Raw genomic sequence first — 17052 nt, 5'->3', positions numbered from 1 at the left:
GTTAAATGTACACATTATAAAAACTGCCTGATTGTTTTTTTATTATCGCAATGCTGGGCTGAGCCTGTTGCATCAATTGTTAGGTTATTTCCACAGTGCTGGCTAGTTTGTAGGTAGTTTTTGGGGAGCCCAGCTGCTGGATTGGTGACTATGTCACCATAACAACCCAGTCAAAGTTATTACATACTAAGTCTTATTATTAAGTAACTACAGGGACTTCAGTGCAAACTAGCTGAGCTGTTCTTAGGTTTTAGAAGTGTGTAATAAAACTTTGGGCCTACCGGTGGGCCCTGGCCTTTTAAGGCATTTTTCTAGTTGTGATGTGAGACTCGTAGGATTACATTAACATCAATTAACATTAACACTCGTAGGATTACGTTAGCCAGCTATAATATTTTCACTCTCGTACTGGAGGCTCACTAGTAGCTGTAGCCTTTTATATGACATTTGTCAAGATTTATGGTTGAATATTATTTGTATGTAAACATTAACATTATCTATGTAATAATTCTATTGTTATTGTTTAATGTTATTCTAGCAACTGATTTACGTTGCTAACCCAGCTGATGTTAACTGAACAAGCTTAACTAGACTTTATTCCACTACTCTTCTGTGATTGGTGTACTACGTTGGATAAGATGTTGTTTTTGAGTGTACTGGGTTTGTCGTGTTTTTCTGTGTGTCTGGAAGTTTATTTTATATCTTTAGACATCTTTTCTGTTTACAGGTTGAAACGAACATGCAGGGGTATCTGTGGCAAGTAGAAACTTAAATAGTAATAAAGATTTGGACACTTTATTGAACATACTGTCATTACTGAGCAATACTTTGGTGATTTTATATTGATTTTTATTAAGGAAGGGAAAAAGAATATACATATACACGCAACTGGAAAAAAAGGGGCCAAGTTCAAAATGTATTTATAATATATATATATATATATATATATATATATATATATATATATATATATATATATAATGTTCTATTCTCCAATGGTGAGGACACCCACAGAGCAGGTACTATTTTGGTGGTGGATCATTCTCAGCACTGCACTGCTGGAGCTTTTAAACACCTCAGTGTCGCTGCTGGACTGAGAATAGTCCACCAACCAAAAATATCCAGCCAACAGCGTCCTGTGGGCAGCGTCCTGTGACCACTGATGAAGGGCTAGAGGATGACCAACGCAAACTGTGCAGCAGCAGGTGAGATATTGTTTCTAACTAGTGGATAGTGAGTGGACACTGCTGTGTCTGATCCACTCAGACCAGTGCAACACATACTAACACACCACCACCACGTCAGTGTTGCTGCTTTGCTGAGAATGATCCACCACCCAAATAGTACCTGCTCTGTGGGGGTTCTGTGGGGGTCCTGACCACCGAAGAACAAGATGACAAAGTATGCAGAAAAACAGATGGACTACAGTCTGTAAGTGCTGAATTGCAAAACTACTGTAAATCTGATAAAATTTAGTAGTGTGTAGATACATAATGGGTGTACCTAATAAAGAGACCACTAAGTGTATAGGTACATATACACGTCTACATATATAGTAGAAAATGTTAAGGTAACCCTAATGATTCAGCCTATTGGGTTATTCATAAAACCCAGTGATGCTTGGTCAGATTAATCTAGCATGTGCTCTGTTATATAGTAATCCAGATTTATGGCTGTGACCCAAATTGTGCTGTTTTTTAATCAAGTGTTTTTGAATGCAACATTGACCATAATGTTAACAGTCTTGAGAAGGTAAATCCGTCATTAATGTCTAACTTACCACTCATATCACTGACTACTTGTTACTAATGATACTCATTTTATGGAGACTCAAAATGACTTTATTTCAACCTCCAACTTCCCACTTCCAAGTTAAATCTAGTGCAGCATTACAAAAATTGCTAATTTTTTTTATCATTGCATAATAAAAAATAGAAAAGTAAAAAAGTCTCATGGCATCTCTTCAAAATTCTGTTCTACCAACTGACAGATCACTTAGAAGGAAGGAAGGAGTTTCAAAGAGAAGGAAAATTGGAATTACTAATGCAGTTTCTGGCAGACAGAAAAATAGGCTTGCACCTGGATCTACAGCTGTGAGAATATCTGATGTTCTTGGTTCTGAGATGTGGTGATTTCTCAATAATATCAACTGGGTTGAATTTTGGAAGAAGCTGCTTATAATGTTTATATTAAGAAACAGCCCTGCATACTGGGGAGTTAAATGCTAAATGGATTCCACTCAATGCATGGCGATTGTGTAATGATTACATTCTAAAAATTGTTAACTAGATATATAGACAACTTTACTTTGTTAGTAATCAGCTAATCATAAACAAGTTTCAGAAAGAATCAGCTCATTAATTAATATAGAAAAAAAGAAAACAGGTAGAACAACAGGATGTGGGGTTGATCAACAAAAATCTATTCTTTGACAAAGACTTACGAGATGTTTCAAGAAGAAATAGAAGTTACAAACCTTATTTCCAAAGACATTGGGACATCATGTGCAAATACAAACAAAAAGCAGTGCTATGTAAATTCATGTTGACCTGTATTTAAATGAAAACAATTCAAAGACCAGATTGTTTTACATTTTGGGCTTCTTTATTTTTGTAAATAAATGCTCATTCTGAAATTAATATCTGTAACATGTTTGAAAAAGATAATTTAAGACTAGAAACATGTGAAATGTTCAGAAAACATCCTAAAAAGTTAATTATGCTTGGGTATAAAAGGAGCATCCTGGAAAGGCCTAGTCCTTTAGGACACATCCAGGCTTGGCACTCGGCAAAAAATGCAAAGTGAATAGTCAAACAGTTTAACAGCAATGTTTTTCAATGAGTGATTGAAAGGATTTCCTTTTTGCATTTAACTTTTTATTGCATTTTACCACAGGGGTGTGGGAAGGTAGGGGGTAGGGAAGGCAGGACAGTGACATACATTGTTAGGAATATACACAGATCAAAGATAAGACAAAAACAATCCAATACAAACAACCAGACAACAAACTAAACTTCTTGAATAGGGTCATATAAATGACTAATTGTTGACTACTGTGCTTTGTTAAGTTTAGCTGTAAGACATTCCATTCAAATTCTATTTTGAAAAGTAGATATCGATAATTTCATAACTGAAAACTGGGGCAATCCAAAGTTGTACGACTTTTCTACGAGTTCTACGAGTTTTGGGGTAGCTGTAAAACCTGCCATAGCGTTCTTCACCGAATCAAAGAAAACTGAAGATTTAAGTCATCATTGAAAAGACATAAATGCAGCGACAGTGGAATTCTGAGAAGAAATTGCAAAAATTTCAAGTATTTTACCTTCAGTGGTGCATAACGTCATCAAAAGATCCAGGGAATCTAAAGACATCTCTGTGTGATAAAGGGTCAGGCTGAAACCTCAACTGGCATGCTTCTGTGATGGATGTCACCAGATGGTCTTGGGAAAACTCAACAAACTCAAAAAAAAAAAAACATTCATCACTGTATTCACAAACACAAGACTGTGCACAGCTGAAGCCATATGTCAAGAATGTCCAGAAACTCTGCCGACTTCTCTGGGCTCGAGCTCACCTCTAGTGGACCTATGCACAGTAGTAACATGTATTGTGGTCTAATGAGTCAACCTTTTGGATTGTTCATATAATATATATGCCCAGATATTATATGTACATATATATATATATATATATATATATATAACATATAATATCTGGGCCGAACAAGACAAGGGCCATACCAGTGTAAAGTTCAAAAGCCAGTGCTTGTCATGCTATGGAGGTCTGTTGGTGCCAATGGCATGGGTAAGCTGCACATACACCGAACAGGCATAACATTATGACCATGAATGATTATGATCATTCTCAGCACTGCAGTAACACTGACGTGGTGGTGGTGTGTTAGTGTGTGCTGCGCTGGTCTGAGTGGATCAGACACAGCAGTGCTGCTGGAGTTTTTAAACACCTCAGTGTCACTGCTGGATGGGGAATAGTCCACCAACCAAAAATATCCAGCCAACAGCGTCCTGTGGGCAGCGTCCTGTGACCACTGATGAAGGACTAGAGGATGACCAACACAAACTGTGCAGCAGCAGCTGACTTTACCTCCACAAGGTGGACTGACAAGGTAGGAGTGTCTAATAGAGTGGACAGTGAGTGGACACAGTGTTTAAAAACTCCAGCAGCACTGCTGTGTCTGATCCACTCGTACCAGCACAACACACACTAACACACCACCACCACATCAGTGTTACTGCAGTGCTGAGAATGATCCACCACCCAAATAGTACCTGCTCTGTGAGGGTCCATGGGGGTCCTGACCACTAACAAAGTATGCAGAGAAACAGATGGACTACAGTCTGTAACTGTAGAACTACAAAGTGCACCTATATAGTAAGTGGAGCTGATAAAATGGACAATGAGCGTAGAAACAAGGAGGACATTTTGGAGCAACATGCAGCCTCCTTGATGGCATCTTTTTCAGGGAGGTCCATGCTTATTTCAACACGACAACTGCAAACCACATTCTACATGTCGCTGCGTAATCAGCGAGTGAAGGTGCTACACTGGCCTGCCTGTAGTCCAGACTAGCCTTCCACTGAAAATTTGTAGTGCATTATGAAATGCATGATACAACAACTGAGGCACGGCATGGCTGCATAGCCGAAGAGTTATATGGAAAAAAATGGCAAAAATTTCCCTTTCAAAGCAGGATAAACTGGTGTGTTCAATCTTCAAATGGTTACTAAGTGCTGTACTAAGGAAAGGAGATGTAACATAGAGGTAAACATGCTCCTTTCCCGAAATGCTTCTTTTGGAATTGATGTTTGTTTTTCAAGTAAAGATACCCAAATGATTTCCTTTTCCAAAAAGCAAACAGCCCTTACCTCTAGCACTAGTGCATTTTGACAAAAGGCTAGCATCTCAGAAAGAGCACAGAAGTGCTTTCTTCTACCATAATATCACTTTGCCAGTGCAAAGAAGCCATCCACTCACAGAGTCTGAGAGGACGTTATATTACCGGCAACAAAGGATATTGTCTGAGAACTACTGGGTGAGGAGGCAGCACAAAAACCTGCTGGTGTTCCACTGTCAAATAATACCTTGGAAAGATGCATATCAGATATAGCACAGGATGTATCTGAGTGACTAGTTCCTTCTATGCCCTACAATTACATAAGTGCACCAACATCGCTAATGCAGGGCGACTTCCTGCAGTAGAACAGCAGTGAAGCGATTTTTAATGTGGATAAGGTTTTTTTTCATTCTTTGTTGGTTGGTGGGGGTCCTCAGGCACAATGCAGTCAATAAAATGGGTCCTTGGAGAGAAAAAGTTTGGCAACCCCTGAGAAAGCAGAATAAATAGCATTGCATAGTTATTTTGAATGAAAGTGGAAACTGCAAGTACTGGTAAGCCTTTTTTTTTTTCTCGACCATTTTTATCTTTTTTAGAGTTTTGTGAATGTAGATCCTGTTTGTCATTCTTATTGTTATTTTTAATTTTGGTAATAACAGTAGCAACGTTAGTAGTAGTTAATACTGTGCAATAGACAAAAACCTTCATTTGTTTAATTTCCAGTCCAAATTGCCACTCAGCACAAGTTATACATTTTTCAGGAGATATTTCTGAAGATATTAGATAAAAAAAAAATGCACAATGAGGAGAAATTCAAAGAAAAATAAATGAAAAAACATGGCAATCTCTTGGACCGCAATTCAAACAAGTATTAATACAAATAAGATTCCAAACAACTGTGCAAGACCTCATAGACCAACAAAACTGTCTCCATCAGATAAACAGCAGGGCTTTTTTGAGAGCTTTGGAAGGAGAAAATCCACCCCACTCTTCATTCCGATCTGAAAAAATCCACAGGTGTTTCTGTTCATCCTTCCACTGTGTCAGGGGTCGGCAACCCGCAGCTCCGGGACCGCATACGGCTCTTTCATTGTCCTGTTGTGGCTCCACAGCAGAATCAGATTTGTAGGTAAAAATAAAATAATCCTCCTTTACAGTAAAATAAAGCTCTGCTGATCATTCAACACAGTTTAACAATAAATGGTCTTAAACTCTGGTGTTAATGTAGAACTGCTGATTCACCCTTTAACCCTGAAGATCAGCACAGACTGCTGGTCACCATAGCAATGCAGACAACAGTCTCACCTAGCTAGTAGCTAACAAAACGGCAAAGAAAGAGATTAAAGATGAACATTGATAATTTGGAGATGAGTGGACTTATTCATATTTATAATCACTCCAGCTGGTTTCCTGATCTGCAACGAGAAACTGTCAAGCACCAAAGTCGTGAAGCTGAAGTTTCTTGTTCAAATTTTCCCGTTCCCCCTTAAATAGTGCAGCAGTTTCATTCTGGCCCCTCAGGCACCATTTAAGGTGGAACGGGAAAATTTGAACATGAAGCTGGTTAATGAGAAGCGACTTCAGCCTCATAAAAAGTCAAAAATTGAGAGACATTTTACAAAAAGCTTTTCTACTTTTGAGGAAAATTTCCTGCCGGAGATGCGAGAAAAGTGGCTACAAGCTACTGAGACCTGTTTACAGCCAAGATGGTAAAATGGACATCAAATTTTCTGGCTCCCAAGGTGGTTGTTGAAAGAACAAAATGGCTCTTCTTAATATTTGAGTTGTGACCCCTTCACTGTGAGAAGATCTTGCTATGTAGCCGCCAAGAAGACAAAAAAGATGAAAATTTGTAAATCAAACAAAAAAGCTGCTGGTGATAAATCCAACTTCTAAGACTGAACTTTGGAAGTGGGGAAAACATCCCTGCAGATCTCTTTGAAACTGAAAGCAAGAAGAATGGAAGCAGTAAGAAAGGCAGAGGGTGAACATTGTAAACACTAAAAATATATAATATGTATTTAGTGCTTTTGGCAAATTTTCTTTAATGTATGTGTTTGGTACATGTTTGTGTATAATAAACGCACAGTGGTCTCCGACTACACAGTATACACTATTAGGATGCTTTATAATGGCTAATATGTTGATGTTGCTTGGGTTTTACACTAAAATAAGAATTTCAGGCCCAGAAAAATTACCTGCATATTATGACAGTCATAATTAAACGTCTGTAAGTGACCCAATATTGATCCCCATAGCATTTCACTATATGATTTATACGAAACTGCTTTTCTTACTGTCCTTATTTCGCCTACTCATTCATTCCCTATTCACTCACTATCTCCCTCTCTTGCCCACACACATATGCACACTCTTGGTGCTACACAGCATGCTGGGAAAACAATATACAGGGTGAATATACTTAGATGACACTGCTGTTCTTGCGGTTCTTGTCATGATTAAATACTCTGTGTTTTCCTCTCTTTCTTTGTGGTTAATGTAGAGTAAGGAGCAGCGCGTATATGGTTATAATGATCTTTAAAAACCTTTTCAGTGCGGTGGGGGGAATCAAAATCCTGCAGAAATAAATCGGCTTAGTGGACAGAATTAGAGGGGAAGGGTTTGGAGCCAGGCTGGGATTAAGGAAAATTGTGTGAAATAAAGAGCGAGTGATCAGGAGTGACTGGGCGAGCGTGTGTGTGTGTCTATGTCTGGAGGGCGAGAGAGAGAGAGAGAGAGAGAGAGAGAGAGAGAGAGAGAGGGAGAGGGAGAGAGAGGGAGAGGGTGAGGGAGAGAGGGATTGAGTAAAGAAAGATGGAGAGACACAGAAACAGAGAGAGAGAGAATAGACAGAGAATAGAGAAAGACAGAGAGATTGAGTAGAGAAAAATAGAAAGACCCGGAAACAGAGAGAGAAAGAGAGAGACAGTAAAGAAAGAGAAAGAGAGAGGGATGGAGTAGAGAAAGATAGAGACCAGGAAACAGAGAGAGAGAGAGAGAGAGAGAGAGAGAGAGAATAGAGACACAGTAGAGAAAGACACAGAGAGAAAGAGAGAGCGATTGAGTAGAAAAAGATAGAGACCTAGAATCAGAGAGAGAGAGAATAGAGAAAGACAGAGAGAGACAGTAGAGAGAGAGAGGCAGTAGAGAAAGACACAGAGAGAGAAAGAAAAGGGGATTGAGTAGAAGAAGATAGAGAGACCTAGAAACAGAGAGAGGAAAAGATAGAGACCCAGAAATAGAGAGCAGAAAGAGAAACAGAGACTGTGAAACACAGAAGAGAGAAAGACAGAGAGACATAGAAATAGATAAGGGAGAGAGAGAGAGAGACAGAGAGACCGATAAACATAGAAGAGAGAGAGAGCGAGAGATAGAGAGACCTAGAAACAGAGAGGGGAGAGACAGAGAGAGAGAGTAACAGAGGCGAAAGAGAGATAGAGACCCATAAAGAGAGAGAGAGAGAGAAGGACACAGATCCAGAGAGAAAAAAAGAGAGAGAGTAACTGTGAAACAGGAGGAAAGAGAACGTGCTGAACGCAGAAAGAGAAAGAAAAAAAAACAGAGAGGGGAGGAGAGAGGAGGAGAGAGAGCGCGAGCGGGGAGAGCGAGCGAGAGAGAGCGAGAGAGAGCGAGCGAGCGAGCGCGCGAGAGGGAGAGCGACAGAGCGCGCGCAGCTCAGACCGAAGCCCATAGATTTCCATCCTGATGTGATTCCAGCGTTTTAATCCTGCCGCTGTGGCGCTGCTGGCTCCTCGTCTCCATCAGAAGACCCCTCGCTTTATTCCTCCACTCCTCCTTCCTCTCCTTCCCCATCGCTCCTGCTGCTGCCGCTGAAGCTGAAGTGAACGATGGTCAGTCTGTGGGCGCCTCCACATCGCTCCCGTTTGGCACGGTGGGGATTACGCAGGGAAGAGGAGAGCGGGAGCATGTAAACGCCAAATGGAGTTTGGGATTTACTGCAAAACATGGGGAAGATGACCGCCTTGTCTTTGTGCTTTCTCCTGTGCGCGGATCTGCTGGATTTAGCCTTCGGTAAGTGACGCTCCAACGACGCCTTAAGTGGGGAAAAAAAAACTGAGCAGCGTTTAAGGCTCCGTTCCAGTGCAAGCCAGGCTGATCTGGTGCTGTTTGCATTGCGTTTTACTCGTCTTCTCGTGAACTTTGCTCCCTTTTATGGCCAGTCGCTGCTTAGTTTTGGCTGGGAATGTTATATTTACGGTGTTCTTGCGAGGGAGAGGTGTAGGGCGAGCAGCTTTTTCCATGCAGGGTGGTGCATTTTGGGTTTCGAAGCATTTCAGACGTTTCTGATCAACGTCTGAGGCTCGACGTCTTTGGGAGACTGTAGGCATGAAGCAGCGCTGGAGTTCATAGTGTGCTGGAAGTCTTGAGAGGGAAAGCCAGAACATTCCTCGGAAATGATGCCACTTTGAGTGAGAAAGGTGGCATCCAAGTTTGTTGAACGCTTGGCATTGCACCACATATAGCTAACATTTAGAAATCCCTTAAAGAATGGTCTGGAGTGATGCTACAAGGTCTTTATAGCACTACATGCACTACCTATAGTGGTTATAGCAATTCTTAGTCTTATATTATGTTATGATACTTGTGTCCTGTAGTAAACTGTATTGAATTCTGTAGAAATTAAATTACAGGAATGTGTTTTGTACCTGTAATACTTGTGTAGCACCCTGTAGTTCAACTGCACTAATTTTTGGAATGTCCAACAAGATAATTTTAGGAATTCTGTACAAATTCCTGTAAACCTTGGACTGTAGGAATGTGTTTTGTACCTGTAATACTTCCTGTAGTTCAACTTTACTAATTTTTGGAATATCCAACAAGATTCTTGTAGGAATTCTGTAGAAATTCCTGTAAACCTTGGACTATAGGAATGTGTTTTGTACCTGTAATACTTCCTGTAGTTCAACTTTACTAATTTTTGGAATATCCAACAAGATTCTTGTAGGAATTCTGTAGAAATTCCTGTAAACATTGGACTACAGGAATGTGTTTTGTACCTGTAATACTTCCTGTAGTTCACCTGCACTAATTCTTTGAATATACAACACGATTCCTATAGGAATTCTGTGCAAATTCCTACAGCCTAGTGGGACTCTAGGGATGGACCACAGGCTTGGTGCACTTGACATTATTTCCAACTCCAGGGCTGTAACTCATTCTCAACACCTCACTTTCCCTGCCTATTTCAGAAAGTGTGCACTTACGAGTGAACAAAATCAACTGTCCTGGTCTCGGTCGGCCCAAGGGTGAGCTCACCCCTTCAGCCAGCTCTCAGAATAAAGAAGATATGCTCAAAAAAAAGAGACTAAAAGAATGAGAGATGAAAGGAGGTGTCAGCTGTTGCCTGTCGATTCACTATCGTCATACGTGAAGCAGCAGCGATGCAGAACGTAGCCTGGCGCGTTTAAAGTGGGGGAGCTCAGGCTGTGTGGGTGCACGGTGTTTGTAGAGCCATCGTGAGTGACTAGAAGAGGCATTGCTGTTTAAAGCACTCAGGCTTTGCTCTCTCTCGCAGGCTTTTTTCCCCCTGCAGGATTGAAGGGTGTGTTTGGAAATCTCATGGCAGTTAAGCTCAGCAGGAGTCTGTCATGTGGCTTCTCCATATGTTCCTCACATGAGTCATGCAAAAGAACAGTTTATTGGGGTTTGACTGGATGTCAGGCACGTTGCGGAAGCTGGTATGTGTGCATGTGATGATCCTGAGCAGTTAGTAGATGTTTTATCTTATAAATGTTACACATGTGCACCAACATCATTGTTTCACTATTGGGCAAATCAGAAGTGTGACCTGCATACCATCCACTTGCACCGCGCCTAACAGTGTAGGGGGGTGTGTCACAATGTAATTACCAGAAACGACACTGCACAGGCCAGATCATTAATCAGCTAATCACTTAACTTTTAGCAGAACACGTATAGCGTCCAAAATCCATAAAAGCTCTGTTTAGCAAAGTCAGCTGTGGTAGCCTATGTAGTCATCGAGTGAGTGCCGGGATGTCATTAGCCTTCGGTGTAGGAGTGGGCAGTAATGACGATGTGTGTCATATTGTGGTGAATTGCATCACTGTGCACTTTTCTGAGTTGGTATCATTGGTATAGTCAGTAGTTCTACACCATGGACCACCAATACTGATATTAACACTGAGTATCGGCCGATACCGATCCTAATCAGATAGCTCTTGTTTAACCTGTTAACTGTTGTCCCATTTTTGCCTGAAACCGCACCCCCAAAGTAAAAGCAGCCCTGTTACTGCATACTTTGGGCTACAGTTATGATCTTGGTCTCATTTGAAACGTAAAACTCATACATTTTTTCCCACCAATCAGAATAATTGTGTGAATTATTGACACAGAGTAACAGGCTAGAATAGAGGAGTGTATTTCCACCTGACTCATAGATCTCTAAACTGATCTCTGACTCTTGCTGTGTTGTCAAGACCACATGTTTTAGATTGTGATGTCTCTGTGGATAGCAGCAAGGCTTTGATGGTAAGGACCTACAGATTTGCTAGCGTTTGCTCATTCAATGTTTATGTTGCAAATGAGACTAAAGTTGCTGCTGAGAATAACGGATCATAAAGTCAAATGAGCTTTCTAGTAGTATATTGCATAAAGAATTATGGTTAAAACCAGTACCACCACCGTTACCAGTACAGTGATCTAGATAAGGTTAAAGACCACTGAGCTTTAAAATAAGCTGTTATTTGAAACACTGAAGATGAGCATCTAAAATTAGGCTATCGTGTTCAAACCACTCAAACACTGCTACCCTACAGGACGAAATACACAGCTAACAACGTCACATCTTACACTGTGAGTTCATGCTATTTCAGGGTAGATTTGGATTGAGTTCATTCTTTTTCTGCTGTTATTGGACTGATATCTGCTGAAAATCATAAATATTTTCATAAACTCATAAACAGATTAGACCATTATAGGCGGCCTGCAAACTGCCTAGTAATATAGTCATTTTGATTTTAACTTTAACAAAAAAGGGACAGTTAACCTGTTCGACAAACCTTTGTTCAAAATTTTGTCAGTTATTTTTACTTTTAAGTTAAAAAGTTGTATCATTTTTTAGTTTAAAGAATTGGACGAGGTTCTTGCTGTTTTTCCCTGCACTATCCAACTAGCATTTTCTGCTGATATCAGGCTGGAAATCATAAAATAGATATTCATAAACTCATAACAAAGACAGATTAAGACCAATCTTAGACAGCATGTAAACTGTATTGTAATTCATACACTGTAAAAGAAAAGAATGTCAGGTCAACTTAAAATTTTAAGTCAGTTTTCTTCATAGCTTTTTAAATTTTTTCAACCTAGTTTAGAGGACTGGACTGGATTCATTTTTCTTTTGCCCCCTGATATCCAATCCAGCATTTTCTGCTAATATCAGCTGGAAAATTAATCAAACTGTAAAAAAAAATAATCAATCTAAAATAAATTTTAGGTTGGAATGTGTAAATGCACAGCATTTTTTCAGTTCTCAACTTAGTTTAGTTCAGAGTTAAACCTTTAAAAAACATTTAAGTACTGCAGCTTAAAAAAAACACGATTGGCTTCTAGTTGCTTAGCAATTTCAGCATATAAGGAGACAACTGCCTTTAGACAAGTAAGCTCAATTAAAACTGTAATTTGTAGACCTAACTTAGATACAGTGTCAATTAGGAGAACCTTTGACTAAACAAAGTTAAGAATTAAAGAATTTAAGAATTAAAAAAGCAACTATGCATAAGATTGACTTTAAATTTGAAATGTCAAATTAGAATTTTTTACAGTGTGGGTACCCATTATTAATTATTTTATTAATATATTTTTTTCCATTACTTGGCTTTGTTCTTTAATGATGTATTTTGCCAATGATAAATACACATACAATGAAAAAGTAGCATGTTTGTTTGACTGAAAACATGGCGAAATTAAATAAATGAATTGTGTTGTTTTTATGTAAGGGTTTTACGCAAAAATATCGCCAGTTGTATCATGTACTGTAAACTGTCTTCAGTCATCGTCATGATGTTATATGTTTGCCCTATCGCCCGCTCTTACTGTGCTGCTGTTACCAGGACTTTAGAATGATCACTACAACATTTGCACATCATATTTAATGAGCTCAAAGCCACATTATTTCCAATATTGACCCACCAGGTGCCTCACAGCTCTGAGGGAAGCAAGCTGCCTGCAAGTGAGTCATTCTGCCCCCTGTGGATTCCCCCATTTCCCACTCTAAAGAGAGTTCCTCCCCGGCAGATCCATCATGATCAGGGCCGCTAGCTGCTCCGCAGACAGGTGTTGGCAATCCCAGCTGTAGTCTCTCGATAATCACTCACTGACCTTAGCTCTCCCTCCTGAGTCATATCTGCACAAAACTAGAGGTGACCTTGCTCAGGATTTGTCAGAAGAATAATACTAAACAGAGTAAAATACAGAGCTCTTTCTAAGCCTGTCACATTGAATATTCAATGCACATTTGTTATTGTCTTACTGCTGAGCTTCCAACACTGCAGTTAGTGTAGGTGTAACAGTTTATGTCAGTGATTTTAGGCTTGACAGACAAGTCTTGTTTTACATGCTGTTACAGCAGTTCCTTGTTGGGGGCTTGGAAGTTTGAAAGTCATCAATTATGACAGTGAAATATTAAAGGGAACGTTTTGGGATACCTTATAGGCTGCTTTTTCCTTTGCGCATCATTGATTCAGTACAGTGCAGCACTATATGTAGCTGTTATGGTGAAATTAATCTTTATAGCAGTGATATTGCAGAAAGCTGCAATATGCAAATGAGCCTTTAACCAAACACAGTGTATCTTACTTTGCGTTGTGAGAATTCTGACCAGTCACAGTTCCAGATTTTCTGTGAGTGTTTTGATGAATTTGATGCAAGGCATTCATGTAAATCTTTAACCATGTCACACTATTGGTTTACCAATGTATTTGTAAAAATATTTCAAAATAATATTATATTAATCTAGTATTAATATTCAACCATGATTTATTTGCTTTAGTGGTTATACATCTGTTTTAGTGTTTACTAAAAATGTCTGAGCACCTTTAAAGCTCATGGTAAAGATTGCAGCATTATATTTTCATACTCAGTGAGCTGTATGGAGAACCAAGAGTCTATGGTCATAAAAACTAGGGGATACCAAAGATATGATGGCCATTAAGACTGACAAAAAACAGGAATGAAAGCTGCTGTGCCATTACATGAAGTGCTATCAGGGAAGATAGAAATCCACCAAATGTCTAACCACCAACCCAATATTGGTATTAAAAATGTACACAGGTTCTATACAGGTACAGTCGGTTCCCCAGACTGGGATTAAGCATAGTCCCGGTCTAGTCCTGGACCATTCTTTTCAGAATTCTTGCTTTCAGTTTCTCAAAAGCATCTGCAGGGATATTGTTCCACACCTCCAAAGTTCAGTCTTAGACGTTGGTTGCATTTTCTGCCTCTCACAATGCAAGCAATCAAACACATTCAGTGATGTTGAGGTCTGGACTCTGGGGTGGCCAGTGCATTGTTCTGAAAACACCAGCAGCCTCTTTGATTTCATTTTCTTCTTTTTTGCCTATTTCCTTTTCTCAGTAATGACTTTCTGATAGCTACACATCCTCTATCAAACCCATAGCATTGAGTTGTCTTCCCGCAGTGGAAGTATGGAAAGGAAAACCTGTCTGTTTTTATAGATCTGAAGCAAGATTAGACTTGATTACCTGATTTTCTGCTGACTCTCTAAGTACTGTTTATCTGATGGTGGCAGTTTTGTTGGTCTACCAGGTTTTGAACAGTTATTGAGAGCACAGTTTTATTCATATCTTCTAATTAGTTTTGGAAACTTGTACTTAATGTCTGTTTTCACTGGAAATTAAGTAAATGAATGGTGGTCTCTGACTTTGACACATTACTGTAGCATCTCCAATTTTCCACTGTGCTTGTTTGATTCCTCCCATCTTTATAGAGGTTAACGAACCGTATGCTGCGTTCACTCAGGACAAAATTCTAGAGAATTCGTAAACTGTGCCGATGTCTCCCCTGTGGAAGTAGGTGGAGACTGTCTGTGTACTCTAACTCGGTTGCTGTCTGTCTCTTAAAGCTCTTTTAAATCCTCTGATTTTCTGGCCTCAGCTGTAAATGAAGCTCCAGGGACTTGGCAGTGGGAAGGTGACACAGCTCAAGGTTTCAAAGCCCGGATTCAGTCAGAGACTCTGCCCTCTCAGTGCCTCAAATGAGGACGACTGCAATCAGACCGAAACGCTGACATTCCTCGCTGTCCAGCCTGTATATTCCTTCATGCTGTGTCATATGAAGAAAAGAAGGCCATTTCTAGCTAACATCATCGGACAGCATCAGTCATCGATCTAAAGAGACCCATGTCTTGGCTGCCAACCTTTAAGGCAGGCATTTGGGAACAGCAGTTTATATCGAGTGGCCATAAAATTGGTCTTTATGTGTAATATGTTGGTGGGTAGCTGTGCTTGTGTCTCATAAGGTTGTTGCCTGGATGGAAAATGGACTGTTGTTGTGGACTCTGGGATGAGGCTTTATAATGCTGTGCATTATCTTTTCGCCCTTACTTATTGGCATCCAAGGGGAATGGTAACATTAGTACATTATCTGCAAGCACAGCCAATGAAGCCAAGTCATAACATATGGTCAAGGACAGCGCAGCACTTAAAATGGTCAACAGATGCGATCCATTCTGGTTTTGTTTTCACCATGGCTGTATATCACCAGTAGCATTGGTACAGAATGAACGGAGGCCTTCGCTGCTGTGCTGTAAGGTGTTCACACCGGATGTTTAAACAAGACAGATGAAAAATCTCTTCTGCTTAATGAAAGATTTGACATTCTCGTTCTTTATGGCTCGCATATAAATGTGTCCTCTTGAAAGACTGTGTTCTCTCTGTATTCTCTGCAGGAATATGAGCTATTTTTTTCCAAGCCCGAAGTAACTTATAATGATCATATGGTTATAAACAGACCGGTGTAGGTGGTAATTCATCTACCCAGAGAGGAGATGGTATTCAGCAAAATTAATCTGCAAGCAAAGATTTTGTCAGTGCAGACAACCACACAGACATAAATACATTCCAAATATACACTCTGTCGTTGAATGCTAATACTTGTTCTGATGAGCCTCTTGGGCATCTCTAGCTAGGACACCAAAGAAATACTCATACTCGTTGGCCATTTTATCAGAGCCCACCTACAGTGCTCCAGTAGCATTTGCATGTAATGTTTTTAGTATTGTTCTCAAAGGTTCAGGTAGAGCTGGGTGATAAAACGATAACAAGAATTATCGCGATATAACTTTCCTCGATAGAACTATTAGACATGTTTAATATAATAGACCATTCTCGCAGCTCTACGTTTAGCGACAGCCCTGGTGGCGTTTTGTACTGCAAGGACAGCGACACTACTCTGCTGTCGCCACGAGAGGGCGCACTTCCCAGTTTTTCGACATGATAAGAGAGGGAGGGGGTCAAGGAGTGAAATGAGTCACCAAATATACTTTAGCAACGGCTGAAACGTGGAGTTATATATTCCCTGTTTGAGTGGAGCGACCGGCGATCTGCTCTCCTGTGACCGAGTGTGAGTGACGAGGTCAGTGGTGTAACTGTACTGTCCTACAGTGAACTCACCTCTTTCAGTACATCCTAACCAGCTTTAAATCACGTTTGCTCCTCTCAACTACAGCACTGTTACAGCGCTCAGTCATATTTTAGTATTAGTGCATTCACAAGCGACGAAAGTGAAAGAAAGAAGTGGGTTCATGTAAATTACAGCCCTGGTTTACATGAAAGTAAACTGAGGAAGCTGTTGGAGAGCGGGAGAGCGCTATCTTTCCAGACTAGCTGTTTTAGCAGCTGGCTAACTTGAAGCAGCTCCGTCACTCACACAACACAGCGAACTGATGTTACTGTAGATCAAACACGACACAAAAGCACCGCTTTCAGTTTAAACGTACCTAAAAGTCAGACTCTGTTTGTCTGGTGTTGATATATTGTGGTTCATCCCTCAAATTACTGTAGAGAAACCCAGTGGTCGCTAGCTGGTGTCTGTATACTGTGATATGCTCTGATATGGATGTGGTAGGAGTGACTGCAGTGAGGCGGTGTGATTCATCACTGACCTACCGAGCCAGCTAATGTCTGCTGTTCGTACTAAGC

At 40.1% G+C, this 17052-nt stretch overlaps 1 protein-coding gene across 2 annotated transcripts in view; it reads left to right on the top strand.

Moving 5' to 3' along the window:
• The first annotated feature begins 8491 nt into the window (after positions 1-8491).
• Positions 8492-17052, top strand: part of igsf21a (immunoglobin superfamily, member 21a) — a 470124-nt gene continuing 461563 nt past the window's right edge. For both annotated transcript variants that reach the window (XM_036559644.1, XM_036559643.1), the window contains exon 1: positions 8492-8887. In XM_036559644.1, coding sequence (XP_036415537.1) covers positions 8821-8887 — 67 coding nt within the window. In that variant the 5' untranslated portion in view covers positions 8492-8820. The remainder of the gene's footprint in view (positions 8888-17052) is intronic.

This window comes from Colossoma macropomum, unplaced genomic scaffold (genome assembly GCF_904425465.1).
Source record: "Colossoma macropomum unplaced genomic scaffold, Colossoma_macropomum, whole genome shotgun sequence".
Taxonomy (NCBI): Eukaryota; Metazoa; Chordata; class Actinopteri; order Characiformes; family Serrasalmidae; genus Colossoma; species Colossoma macropomum.
The sequence above is the reverse complement of the archived record's forward strand: the minus strand, read 5'-3'. Positions and strand labels throughout refer to the sequence as shown.